The sequence below is a fragment of the Bombus vosnesenskii genome, unplaced genomic scaffold (assembly GCF_011952255.1).
Source record: "Bombus vosnesenskii isolate JDL3184/JDL3185 unplaced genomic scaffold, Bvos_JDL3184-5_v1.1 scf7180000013276, whole genome shotgun sequence".
NCBI classification, from domain to species: Eukaryota; Metazoa; Arthropoda; class Insecta; order Hymenoptera; family Apidae; genus Bombus; species Bombus vosnesenskii.
Genome location: NW_022882934.1, coordinates 556928 through 571410, shown reverse-complemented (window position 1 = coordinate 571410; position 14483 = coordinate 556928). Strand labels below are relative to the sequence as shown.

At 39.0% G+C, this 14483-nt stretch overlaps 1 protein-coding gene across 7 annotated transcripts in view; it reads right to left on the bottom strand.

Annotated features, from left to right (window-relative positions):
- The window catches only part of LOC117231948 (microtubule-associated protein Jupiter), an 87904-nt gene that overhangs the window by 26663 nt on the left and 46758 nt on the right, over nt 1-14483 (bottom strand). For 2 of the 7 annotated variants that reach the window (XM_033490970.1, XM_033490972.1), the window contains exon 1: nt 4845-5629. The exons of 3 other annotated variants lie outside the window; for them this stretch is intronic. In XM_033490970.1, coding sequence (XP_033346861.1) covers nt 4845-4906 — 62 coding nt within the window. In that variant the 5' untranslated portion in view covers nt 4907-5629. Of the gene's footprint in view, nt 1-4844; nt 5631-14483 lie in introns of those variants that run through there. 2 more of the 7 variants (XM_033490971.1, XM_033490967.1) reach the window with 2 other exon arrangements.

Genomic DNA, 14483 nt, shown 5'->3' with positions numbered 1-14483 from the left:
CCAAGAAATTGTTTTTAGTAAAAAGAACTATGGCGATATCGAAAAATGAGTCATGGATTCGTAGAAATCCACCGTGAAGTATACACACGAAGCAGCATAATAATCTGTACTTTTTCAAGTAATCTCGTGTCATCCTTTGAAACAGGTTCGAAAGATGATGAACGAAGAGAAGCTCTCTCGCGTCGGGTGTCGGGGATGGGCCTGTTTATCACTCGAGGACAAAGACTGTACTGTATTGGGTCTTGTATAGAGCAAGCATTATAACGGGGGCATCGATGGGAAAGCACGAACGCTCGTCCTCGGGGCCAGGACGGATAAGCATCAATCTCGATGCCACGAATCCGATCAGAAAGATAACCGCGTGCCTCGAGACCCCGCGTCGTGACTCTGCACTCTATTGTTTCCATCTACAGGTGCTAACAGTCCTAGAAGAGGAAGCACGTTGATTTTCGTTTGGATCTTTGGAATTTCTCTATCCGATTGTATCAGAGAAGTTTTACTGGCCTGATTCGACGTATAAAATTATTTAGGTTTATTAAAAAGTTGCTGGCACTTTCGCTTATTAAACGTATGAAGAAGAGTTAAGGTCCCAAGTGGTTGGTCTATTTATTCGGTCAACCTGGAAGTGATTGGACAGTTCGAGGGTTCTCGTTATGAGTGCTTCTGGAAGTATTAAAGGACCTTCGGTTGATTTGATTAAATATATAGGAAGTTGATTAAATTTACTGAAAATTTACTGGATTCATCGAGCATGAATGCATCGAATTTATATTTATTTATTGAATTTATTAAATGCTGATAGCACTTCCATCGTTAAACCAATGTCCAATTTGTTAATTACTTTTATTAGTTTAATTGCTAGCAAAATATCCGACGCATACGATATAACGATTGTTTGATTGTTTTCTTGATTCAGGTTATATCAGATATAGAAGGTTAAAGTTCAAAGATGATTTACTGTTCACAGAATAATTCGAGAACTTTCTCTTCGATATCTAACTTGCGGCATAGCACCGAGTGAAACAATAAAAATCAAGATTGATAATGGTTCCAAGAGAGTTTTAAACCCATACTCGATTTTAATCGAGCATTTTGGAGCACATCCATTATCCTACATCCTCGTCCTAAAGTGCTGCCGATAGAATCCGAGTGAATACGAATAACAGGATCCAGCTGATAGACTACCAAGAACTTTCTTCTCTTATACAGAATTCTCCCTAAGCGAGGTCAACATAATCTGAATATCCAATGACCAAGCTGTCTAATTTCAAAGGTAGCTAATAACACCCTTCGATGTTCAGAAGCTGCATCGCTTGGAAAGTATCTATCCAAACACGACGAGGAAAGATTTCGCAACTCGTGACATTAATATCCTAATTAACTTTCCAATATTTCCTCGAACAACCTATTTCCAATTAGATCGGAAGAATATAAAGAAGCAGACAGAGAATTCAAAGGAAAAGATTCCTCGTTATTTACAATCCGCCAACTTATTACTATTCCACTCGTGAAGTCAATGAACTTCGTGGAAGAACAATAAGAACAAAGATTCCAATTTACACGTCCTCGAAAGAGTTTCACTTCCTAATTATCCAAAAGCTATCGTTCAATGCGATTCCCATTGTTCAAGTAAATGAACTTCATGGAGGAACAATAACTACAAAAATCATCAACGATCAGATCTTCCTATGGATCCCACCAGAAGAAGCGAGGAGATTTATCTGAGATTTTTGACTAAACGATTAACACCTCCTCAAGAGGACTGCGCTTAGATAAAAGATCGCGTGGGTGTGTTATGAAGCGTATATAGTAGGTACAAAGAAAAATCATGGTGGCAATTAAGCGCGAACGGGCTGGAGGTGACATCCGTGTAATTACAGCCGTTCAAGAGCCATATACACATCAATTACCCGAGGGCGTTGACCACATATTAAACGAAGTTCAATTGCAGAAATCTCTTGTCCACACACGTCGTCGATTTCCATTCGTCACCAAGCTTCCTTACGACATTGAAACAGGAAACGGAACAAACGATCGTGTTAACATATTTGCTGCTATTAATATACGGCCGTTTTTTTCCCCAGAAATTAAACACTCGTCATTTTTTATTAGATATATCTTTCATTAAATTAATAATGTTTGTCCTAAGTTCGTTGCTTCCTGTTCCGTTTATCTTTCTAAGCTCTTTTGATAAAAAGTTACTCATAGCAAATGATTATAATAATTGGTGAAAACAATAATTTATGTCAATTAGTTATTAAGCGAAAATTATTCCACTGATATTTGTAGAGTTGATATTAAGATAAACAAACGTTTATCTTGAAACTGGTAAAAAGCTATTAAACAGGCAAAAATTATCGTGTAATCAGGCGGCTAATGTTTCTACGACGTTTAAGATGTTAAACAGAGACACGTATATAGCGTGGAATAACAGTCACGCTTTCTAAATCCGACTGTGTTCCGCTCTTTTCCTCTATTTCGGTGCAGCCTCGACTTTTGACACGTAAAGACGCGCTTCCTACGGCCGAAAGATGAAAAAGCTTCAGTTCCGGGAAGAAACAGAGTAAAGGATCGACGAGGAATATTCTAGAAGTACTCTGAGAGTCTGCTCGTTTTATCAATCGCCGGTGAATGGGTATTTCTTGGAAGACTTGCGCAAAAATATTTCTTCATACATTTTACAGCGCGACAAGACGAAATTAATCGTAACGAGAGCTTTAATGAATTATTTTGAATTTTTTGCTATGAAACGCGGGAATGAAATATTAATTATTACGAAGTCATAGTGTAAAACGATACGACATGTATTACGCGTACCTTTAACTAATAAATCGTAAAGAACAGACATAATAATAATCAAGTGATTGATAATTATCATCTGTACTCAAGAATGTTACGGGGCGAGATCAATCGTGAAAATTAATAACAGAGAAATGAAATATTAATTACTGCCAGGACTCGGTGTAAAATAGCACGATATAAATTAGCCGTAGCTTTAAGCAATAAATCATACGAAATAACTATAATTGATTAAGAACCATTGTGTGTAACCAAGAGCGCCACGTAGCCAAATCAATCATAGCAATAAATACCAAGAGTTTTAAAAAACAAACCACCTGAAGATTTCTCTCTATAAAATACTACCACGAAAGAAATATTAATTATTACCAAGACGCTATGTGAAATAGTAAGGTGCGCATTAAGCGTACTTTCAAGAAATAAAACGCGACAAGCAGTCACGATAATTAATTGATTAATAATTACCGTTTACCTGTAACCAAGAGCACATAGGCCAAAATCGATGCTGCATATTAATACTCGGAACTTTCAGAGCACAACCATCTCAAATACACTACCAGGAATGAAATATCAAATATTACGAAGACGAAGACCTAAAATGATAGGGTAAACCTACCGGTTAAGCCTACCGGAGCAGTAAACTCGCAAGAAATAACTATAATAATTATCCGGTGGTAAATATTGAACGTTCTTGAAGGGTCATTTAGAGGCGAGTTCGCTGGTTTGCCAGGCTCACCGCGTGCAATTAGAAAATTCCTCCGAAAGGATGTGCGACTTCCTGGGAAGAGCTGCCGACAATTTTTATCACAGTGGAAACCACTTAAGTAATGCCACAGATAAAACACTTTGCCCACGAGTACCGGTGTGTAACAGTTGTTTATCCTCTTTGTATCGAAACGGCGTATTTCCATGCTCTTTTAAGTACGTTTCTAATGTGGACAACAGGAAACGGTGCCACGTACACGGGAAAACCGTTTCAATGAAAACATTCTCGAGGAAAGACGAGTCTTAAAGCAGTTTCAAGATGATCGTGAAAAAAGAAAGTTTCCATTTAATTGGAGGGGAAGGATTAATTCTCGACATTGAACTTGGAATATTCAGGATTCTTTGGGCGATGGCGACGAGAGCGCTACAGCACGGTTTTCGAAGCGGCGACCAGATTCAAGGACTGCCTCGCTTCGCGATGCAGATCGATCGAACCAGTCACGGTTGTATACGGCGTCTACCGCATCCTGTCATTTTCGAAACCAACCACCCTTCATCTTCAAGAATCTTCAAAGCGTGAATAAAATCTTGAACGTGATACTTTTATATTTGTCGCGTTAATCGATAAAAATAAAGATATCGATCTGTTACAAAAAAACTTATTCACAAAAATTTTAGAATATTCCCCTTCAACTAGCTAACAACCTCCTAAGTATCACATGCGAGACTATGGTTTTTAAGAACTTCGTAAGTGTAAATATCACATCAAAGATATAATATTTCCTGTCATAACTGATAGAAATAAAAGATCCACCTACCATATATATCGTCAAATGTATTTTACACTAAAATTCTATTAAAAACCAGAATATTTTCTCGAGTGTATTTAACAGCCTTTCAAAACTCACACACGATACTCCCATTTTGGAAAACTTCATTTATATATATAGGTATCACATCAAACGTATACTATCGTCTCGTGTCATAATTGATAAAAATAAAGCTATTAGTCTGTCACATATTGAAACGTATCTTATAAAAAACTCCACTAAATTAATATTCTTTCCAATTTTCACAGCATCCGAAAGAGATACTCGGACAACCTTCGCAAGTTACAGCTGTCAAGTTGACAGTTCTGTACTAACCGAACATCAACACATTTATCCTGACCAAACTAACGAGATTCATTGGAAAGGGAAAAATCAATAAAACGTGTTTCTAGAAAAAAGGAAAAGGCGTCTGTTGCCGTCTCGGAAGGAGCAAACCGGATATCCAGCAAGAGGGCTGGAGGAGCCGCAGTGCGGTAAAGAGGCGGGCAAGCGAATCGGTTCCGGGATTACCTTTTCTTTCCGTATCCAACATTGTCGAGCTCGACGTGTCTGTAGGTCGCGTAAGTGGCCATCGTTTTTTTCTTATGATCTTCACCGAGGTATCTCTTCACGCGTACACCCTCCTCAGCGTCTTCAGGATCCTCTTCTCAAGATGTGTCACCCCTGGATGCTTGTACACAGAGAGAAACAGCCGAGGAACAGCTCCGAATATCTTGAAAGATGTCAATGTCTCGAAAAGTCTTCGATGTATAAAGTAAAACGACGTTGGAAGATCCAACAGGAGGAAAAAAAAAAGAAAGAAGATGGAACCAGACGACGAGATTTCCAACAAGCAGTAGTTGTCCTTGGACTCGAGCGTCCTTGATTTAAAGAAGAAGGAACAGCAGGCTGTTTCTTCCCGGTCCCAAAGAGATTGTCAATTCCTCCCCGGCTTGGATAAGGTCACGAATATATCGTTGGTCGAGTAGAGGTACACTCGTAGCCGCGTACAGCCGAGAAACTGGCAGCCGAATGAGGATCCAGCCAGTATATAATGCCTCCTCCACCGGTGCTTCCCTCCTCTCTCTCTTTCTCTTAGTTGCCCGTTCTCTCTCTGGCGCTCTCGTGGCCGCTCTTCTAGCACCGATCCCAGGTCTCTCTCTCCCACCTTCTTCCCTCCTTCTTGCTTCACCCTGTGCAAGCTCTTTCAGCCTGGTTTCGTCTGCACTTCCCTCTTTCTCGCTCTGTACATACACGTATTTGTGTCTTTGTCAGTTACTGTTCGATCGTGTTCTCCCTATGCTTGTCTTTGTTTCTCTGCGTGTCCCTGTCATTGTCTCTGTTTGATTCAAAGCCAGTCCAGCAGAAGCTATACACCACCATCCTATTCCATGGGTGCGCCACCACCTCTAACAGCAGCAGCAGCAGCAGCAGCAAAATCAAGGGATAACCCCGGCAGACCGGGTTTGTATGCATTTCCACCCCCGACAAGCGGTGGAAGGCCGACGACGCCGACGCCGACGTCGACGTCGTGCATTCACCTCAATCAATACACGGTTCGGAGAGGAGGTGGACTGGTGGAAACAGCGGCAGCAGGACACGCGCGGGAGGGACGTCGCGTCGACGATCGTCCGCGTAGGCATCGCGTCGTCGCGTTCTCGCCGCATGTGCACGCCGATGCACGTGCGCTAACAACGGAACGCACACCGGAGATAATGAGCGCCCTAGAGGAGAGAAGAGGAGAGAAGAGAAAGTGGAGGGAAGGGTGAAAAGGGACAGAGAGAAGCGGGGAGGTGGAGAACGCTGGCCGGCGTCAAGGGTTGCGCCGATCGTTAGGGATGCCTTTCGACGCCGCCAGAGGAGGGTAGACGGTGGCGGAAGCGACAAAATTCGAAGAGAAGCGAGTAGATGCGAATAAAATGCAAAGAGGGCCGATTAAATATGCGTAAATGTAAAAAAACATGAGTAGATGCTAGTAAATTCGAATAGAGGTAATTAGATGCAAACAAATGCTAGAAGGGGCGACTAAACACGAGTAGATACGAGTGAACGCAAAGAAGAGCAAGTGGATGTAAGAATAAATGTGGATAGACGTGACTAGACGTGAGTAGATACGAACAGGGTTACACATATGCGAGTGAACGCGAAAATCACCAACTAGAAACGAGATTATGCGAAAAAAATGTAGCTTGACGCAAAGTAGACGCAAAAAGAAGAAACCATATGCTAATGAGTATGGCGCAAACAGGGGCAATTAGACGTGAGAATAAATATGAAGAGAAGCAACTAGTCACAAATACGCGTGCACAAAGATAACTAGATGCAATTAAACATCAAGAAAGGCAACTAAACGTGTGTAAATTCGACAAAAGCAAGACGTAGAAATAAACGCAGGGCGGTTAACTAGACACGAATAAACGTGAAGAGAAGTGCAAGTAGATGCAGACAAACGCGATCAGACGCTAACAGACACAATTAGACGTAAGAAGACGTGAGATGACGTGAGAAGACATTCTCGCTTGGTTTCCGAATAAAGGGATAACCTTAACGACCTAACCCATTGCTAGAGTAATAAGACAGAAAACACTAGTGGAACGCTTTTGGCATATGGTTCTTAATTAGCTTGCGATTCGCTGACATTGAACCGGTTAAACAGTTGAACACTCCCGGCTCTTTGAAATGGGGTGAACGCTGATAAATATTGTACACAGAGTGGAAGATGAGGTTTCGAGATATTAGAATGTCTTTGGCAGATGATAGATACGACTCTGTATATGAAGATGCGTTTGTATGAAAACATTAAGATATCTTGCGTAATTAAACATAATATGTGTATAGATACTATCAAAGGATGTATCATACGTTTCCACTAAATGATTATTCAATTTCTAAGGATGAAAGAGCTGACATAAAAAGAAAAAAATTACGATATATATGTAGCTTACTTCTTTCAAAAGCTAGTACCTCTATGATTTTATAAATAAGCTCGAAAGAAGAAAAAATCCCTCTTAGAAGTATTTACGATGCCTTCTATCGGCACAGAGCCTCTACAGGCGCATTCACCGAGTCCTGTGTAAAATCAATAGCCTAGAAAGCTTAAGAAATGTTTACCCATATTATATCAATACCACCTATGGTATCTACTATGCTCAGCCATTACTAATTCCGTAACAGTCACGTCAATCTCTGAGAACATTTTTAAACCCAAATTCTACGCTCTCCAAGCGTTTCCCATCGACCATAAACCGTAAGTAAACCGTGCATAATAATCATCGAAATCACCGACATCCTCATGCGTACAATATCACATTAATCGTCCATATAGATAATAAAATAGCGCACAAAGGTTGTCGCTGGACGTCAGGATACTAACAACACACGACAAGAAAGTGAAGAGAGAACTGGTATCCCGCTTTCAAAAATTCTTTTGCTATTCTTCCATCGATTCGCGATTCCACCGCGTCACGCACCGCCATTAACGAGCAACGAAGCTCAAAAAGCAACGTTCACCGTGTCTCAATCGCGATTACACAGCGGAGAGACGCACGGTCGGTTTGTCGCGCGTGTTATTCGACGTGACACGCGAGCATACTGGAGAAAATACTGTCATCCGCGAGAACTGTGCTACAATGTACCGTATACATCGTGAAAAACGTTCACGGTGCGTGCGCTATGATTAAATGAGAAAAATAACGTTAGCTCGCGCAGCCGGTTCGCGTGACGGATGGTTTAACCCTTTCGCGGTCCGAATCTCGTTTAATGCTCTGTACCGATTCGCTTGTGATTAATAACGCGCATGAATCAAACCAACTCCTTTAATCTTTTTATTACAGAAAGTTGGATAAAACATTAATAATTTATGTGATATTTCATAGAATTTGCACGAAAAAGGTTTGAAAGGGCTATATGGAGTTTTAGTGCAAAAAATGGTTTAGTGCAAAAATCCTGAATTTTCCATCGTATCTTTATACTATGAAAAGGTAAATCAGTGTTTTTGATCCAACGTATGAAAATTTAAAAATTAAGAAAAGAAAATAACGTAAAACGTAGACGTTTCCGAAGAATCGTTCTCTTATTTATTCGCCTCCTGCGAATTGGACAAGGACATAAAAAGGATCTCGCGATCGATGAGAAATTTTAAGGGTTTCCACGGTTCGTTTCCGAAGGGACACGGGAGAGGGTTACATCAACCGGGAAGACCGATTCGGGATGTTTTTCGGCCGTCCCCGTGGCGCGGCTCGAGTAATCGACTGATTAAATTGCCCGCCCTTTCCCCCACTGACTTCCAGCACGTTGCCAGAGGCATCGCGTTACTGGAAACCGAGCTTAAGGGATGAGCCGCCGAGTTGGTAATTTTGTCGACGCCTGTGAAGTGCAGATGGATCGATGTTTATTCGATGACTAATCATCTGGGAATACCGAAATCGTTTTGTGGACGTGTTTTGACATTAGGGTAGCAAAACGCTATTTATTATTCCTTTCCATAAACAGGGATTTAATCTAAAAGTAACAAGAATTAAAGCTCGAAGGCTTTTCCTTTGGTTTTGCAAATCGTTTACTGTGAAGTTTTCACGGATAGATACCGATAAACCGTAATTCGTCAGTATAGTTAGGCTTGTAAAATAAATCCTTCTAACTTAAAGTTAGATTTATAAAATATGGTGACTCGGAATTTCGCGTCAATTTAAAATGTTACGCTACATTTATTATTATCATTACTCTTACTAGATATCGTTGTTAATAAGCTAGAATTTTAAGATTCCATAATAATAATCTAATAATAATCCTAACTAACGATGAGTTTCATAAACTCAGAATTCTAAACGTGATACTCTAGTGCATATTTTAAATTATCTAATCTTTTTAATTTAACTCTTCTCTGTTATAAGGATTCTGCTTTAATTAAATGTTCAGTAATTGTTGAACACATTTTAATACTCTCAACCGGTGTTCAACAATTGAAACAGGTTGTAAATATTTGATTTCCGCGATTATAAACACGATTCTCGTCGGAAAATCTGCAAGATATTTACGCTGGATGGGCAGCAAGGGGAAGCTACGTCTGAGTCAGCTCCCTTTGTTCTCGTATCTAGGACGAGTACTCGGAGGGTGAGAAAGGCATTTACATACATGTATGTATACCTTGAAGTCTTCCTCGGAACATTTATCCTGAAATGTTCTGCTTAACGTATTCAGTTTTACGAGACTGCTCAGTCATCTTGTTCGAATTAAGATGTGATAAAAGTCGTCGATAGAAGTTTTTACTACATTCATAGAATAACACGGTTGAAGATATTATCATTCTATTCTAAATAATATTCCGATATATTATCAATAACTTCTTATCCAAATATGTAGACGCTTGTACAAATAAACAGATTCAACCGGTGGATATTTAGTTAATTTCTTACCAACTACAATTTCCAATAAATATAATTCGGCTGCAAATACAACATTGAATTTAATTATTCTTCAAAGTATGCGTGCAATAAACAAAAATTCAATTTGCAGGATATTTCATTTAAAATGTTTGAGTATAGCAATTTTATTCATTTAACCAATCACTGACTAAAATTCCAATCGAAAATTGCTTACGTCAAAACTGCATTTACAGGAAATTTCACTTAATATCTTTAAATCTAGCAATTTTATTCCCCGATAAACGAAACAATATTTACAAAAACTATGTGTAAACATTCGCTGGTAGCGCGATTAGCACTGGAATGAAATTTGTTCGCAAACAGGTTGAATAGCTTAATCGAAACCGGTCGCGAATAAATTCTATCAATTATTTCCGCGGTAATCTCACGCCTAAAGATCGACATAAAGATTCGGTGGTTAAGTCAACGGGTCGAGGAAATACGCTAGACGTTAATTGCACATTGATTTACGGACAAACGTTTAGACAGATTATAGGAACATCATCCATAGACGATTATGCGGCACTACACGATGTTTCGTTAAGGAGCAACGAATATGCGTGCATTTAACTGGTCGGTTCTCCGATCGTTTGCGTGGCCAACCTTATTTCCGCTGTACGATAAAGACTACCAAGGCTAACTCTTTCATTGAATCCAACGAGCATTTGTTGAATCTCATCGTGAAACACACCATACGGTCTCATTCTTTGTGTAGTTTCTTGCGAGTTTTATAGTGGGAATCGCGTTATATCGCGTTCGCCTACATTTTACCATGATAAATACAGGAATATTTTCTTTTTTTCAACGTACCTTTTCGCGTACCCTTCTTCCGAGGTTATTAGTTATATTAGAGCACGCATTATATGTCGTGAGATAGTACGCATACTGCCTGTCTTTACAGCGTTCCTTCGTTTTTTCTTTGTATGGTAGGTGGTGTTTCCTCTTTTTATGTCTTTATTATGATGCTCCTTTTTATCCCTCATCTTTTTTATTCCCTATTAAAATCTTCGAAATACTCTTTTTTTCATCGTTAAAATTTTCTGCTTGCATTCTACTCCTTATTCATAAGAATGCATACTATGATTAATAGCGTATATCTGGTAATCATTGCAGCGCATATATCTATAAATTATTGTAGACGTTGCGATCCAGGGATGAATGTTAATTTAATAAATGTAGACCGTGAAAAGAATATATAGAGTGTTTGAAAACGACCAATTATCTCGAAGACCACGCGTTTTAGAGAAAAATGTTTGAAACAAAAAGTTTCACGATCTCGACGAAGTTAAAAAGATGAAGGAGAAATTAAAATACATTTTTACACGAGTAAATATCTTTTTAAGATGAAGTCCTTAAAAAAAATCTTTCCCATAAAAGTTCCTTCTTTTTTCTTTGTTCTTTATAGAATAAGCATCTGTACAAAAATGTATGGTTTTCGTTTAAAGAAAAATTAAGTTAATGTTCAATCGATTTTGAAAGCAACTAAAAAATAAAAAAAAAACAGCACCACAATTGAATTCTCCTCTCGAAACCGTGAAACTTTTGTTTCAAACGTTTCTTCCTAAAATGAATAGCTCTCGAGATAATCGAACGTGAAGTTTTTAAATGTATGAACACCCGGTATATCGTGTCTGCTATATATTATCCATGTATCTGAAGCAGCGAATTTCAAGCATATTCCACATCAAGGGGTTAAGGAATATTTCATATATCACAGATTAGCTTCAATTCTTTTAAGAAAAGTATGCTTTGACAATTCAATAAATATTCTCAATGTAAAATATATCTTATATATATTCCCGTGTATATCCCATTATATATTTTATCCTAGGAAAACAAGAAATACCCTCTTCACCTTAGCCACAATCTCGATGCAGGAAAAGCGAAATAACGTTACAGCACATAACCTTAGTGCATCAATCGGTGCCGCGACTTAATACTTTAGTTTAAAACTTTGCTACAATGTGTAGGCTACTGTGAGTACATTCTCGATGCCACAACCCACAGTGTTCGTTTAATGGGTGCTCCGAATGGGCGGAGCGTGTTCTTAGTGAAACGGTACCGAAACGCGGTTACACAAACGGCTTCCGTTTTCCAACAGACGGGAGCCTAAGCTGCTGTACATTGTATACACGAGGTGAACAACATAACCTACAAAACGAATAGAAAGAGCCCACCGGTGCTAAAATACGCTGGGCTAACATTAGACCATCGCGAGGCATCCGCGATATTTTATTTTTACGATTATACCTCTACGTCGTGCCTGCCGAATGCAACCCGCTTCGAGAACACGTAATGCTAGTAGTGTGAGGTAATTGAGTTCGTGTGGTAAATCAGCTCGAGGAATCATTTTGTTATCGTTGGATAAAGTACTGGAGACCATGTGGCGAATTTGGAGTAGTTGAGTATAAGAAATAATTAAGGTAATAAACAGGGAATAAGTAGGCTACTGTGTTTTACTAGTTTAGAGTTACGTTCAGTATACTGAACATTCCAAATCTTATAATTTTAAACCCTAAACATCATAAATCTTCAAATTACAAAATACTAAAAACTTCAAACCTTGAAATTCCAGGTTCTAAAAATTGCAAATCCCTAAATTTTTAATCCTACAGATTGCAAATCTTAGAAATCCTAGATCCTGAAATTCCAACTCCTACAAATTTAAACCCATAGAAATTCTAAGTCCTTAAATTCTAAATTCTAAAACTTGAAAACCCTAGAAGTTCCAGGTCCTAAAATTCCAACTCCTACAAATTTAAACCCCTGGGAATTCCAAGCCTTAAAATTCAAACTCCTACAAATTTAAACCCCTAGAGATTGCAAGTCCTAAAATTCCAAATTCTAAAACATTAAAACCCCAGAAATTCCAGGTCCTAAAATTCCAAAACCTCAAAAATTATAAACCCTAGAAATTCTAGGTCCTGAAATCCCAAATTCTGGGAAATTTCAAATCCTAATACTTCTAAATTCTGTCTTAGACACTTTGGAGAAGCTCCTCCGTCCATTTTGAGCAAAGGCTAGGGATATTTCGCGATCAATTCTCATGTCTGAGTAATCCAAACTTACGTCACCGAGCTGCATGTAGGACAACAGAGTGGTTGGAGAGATAGACACAGTGGGTGTAGGTCTGCGAAGCTATCAATGAGGCGGTTAAGAAGATGAAAAGATAAGTCTTAAGTTGGAGTGGCGAGGGGGCGAGTAATTCCTTGCAAGATAGTCTAGAATTTAGCGAGATGTTTGACGCTGATATTTCGATGGAATTCTAGACGGCGTGTCTCACAGAGAGTGTCTTTAAGACATGAAAAAGGAACGACAGCCTAGAACCTTGACAGTGAGTCTTTTGCGTGGTACAAAGACCACCAGGAAGAAGCGTTCAAAGATTGCCTTCGTGATGGTTCATCGAAGCGAAGAAATGGGAAATCGAATCTATTCCTTGTAGCTACGTAGCAATAAAGACTAGCATTGTAACGATATGGCCGTGAGAGCCTCGTTTTGCTTCTTAATTAGCCTCTGATCGATCCCCATACAACGATCAATCGAGATTGCGTACTACATGCGCAAATAGTGTTTCTTCAATCAGAAGAAGACGCATCTGTTATTGACGTAGGTTAATATAACGAGATTAATTTATTTAGGGAAATAATAGATTGATAAACCAAACGATATATCGAATGATAAATGAAATAAAATTTAGAGAATATTGACCGTCAGAACGCAAGTTTTATCTAAGAATATTAATTCAAATTAATACGCAACGATATTTTAAAGAGAAAATTCTTATCCAAAATAATAATAACGGCACACCTATATCTTTGCCATTTGAAACGAATCCTTTGATTAACGAGTTATAATTAAGCTAGATTCAAATGGTTTGAAACGAATCGACGGGGCGGGGACAATGTATAGAGCAATAAATTTATGCTTAACGCTTTTTTTCTTACTGTTACTTGGTTTCGACGTCGTCTCGGCCGTTCGCGATCTCTGCTAGATGATTTATGCTACTTTCGATGTTTCCCTGGAAAAAGGGTGACCGACCTCTCCCGGCGCTTTCAACGATTCATTAATCTCCCGGCTGTTTCGATCCCGTTGCTTATCACCGATAACACGTGCACACGGTTTCAGCCAGAAAGGAAACAGCTTCTCATGAATTTTCATCGTCCATGCTCAGCTGCATGAAACTTCGTGGACCCGATTACATGCATATGTTTTGTTGTTAAGCGCGTTTAAACTTTGAATGCACAAAGATTCGTTATATGTACAATGTACAAATATTTCGTATACAGAAGTCTATTTATTCGAAGTTATCGGAGAAGAAAAATACATTTGAATAATAGGAGTTCACAGATCTTCCCCGGTATCTGTGATTTCTCGTTCACAAACAAAAGAACCGAATCGATGGAAGTTCGCGTAACAAGACACGAACTAAAATTTTATTTTTTGGAGTTCTACCGAATTTTGTCGATGTTTCCGCTTCTATGCAACTTCGATGTTCCGAAGGGCACTTCGAATCAACAAAATTTCTATTACAGTTGGAGTTTCATGTTCCCGTTTATAACGTTGCCACATAGTAGACCAGCAGCCAAAATTTCGCTGTAATAAATCCAACCGAATTCCGAAACTGTTATTCTAAACGATAAATCTCCGATAATATTATCTCGATGAACAAACGATAAAACGTTGGAGATCGTCGAAACACCTACAACAAATCGTGCCTCTATTCATATCCTTATCACGAAAGGAGGAGAGT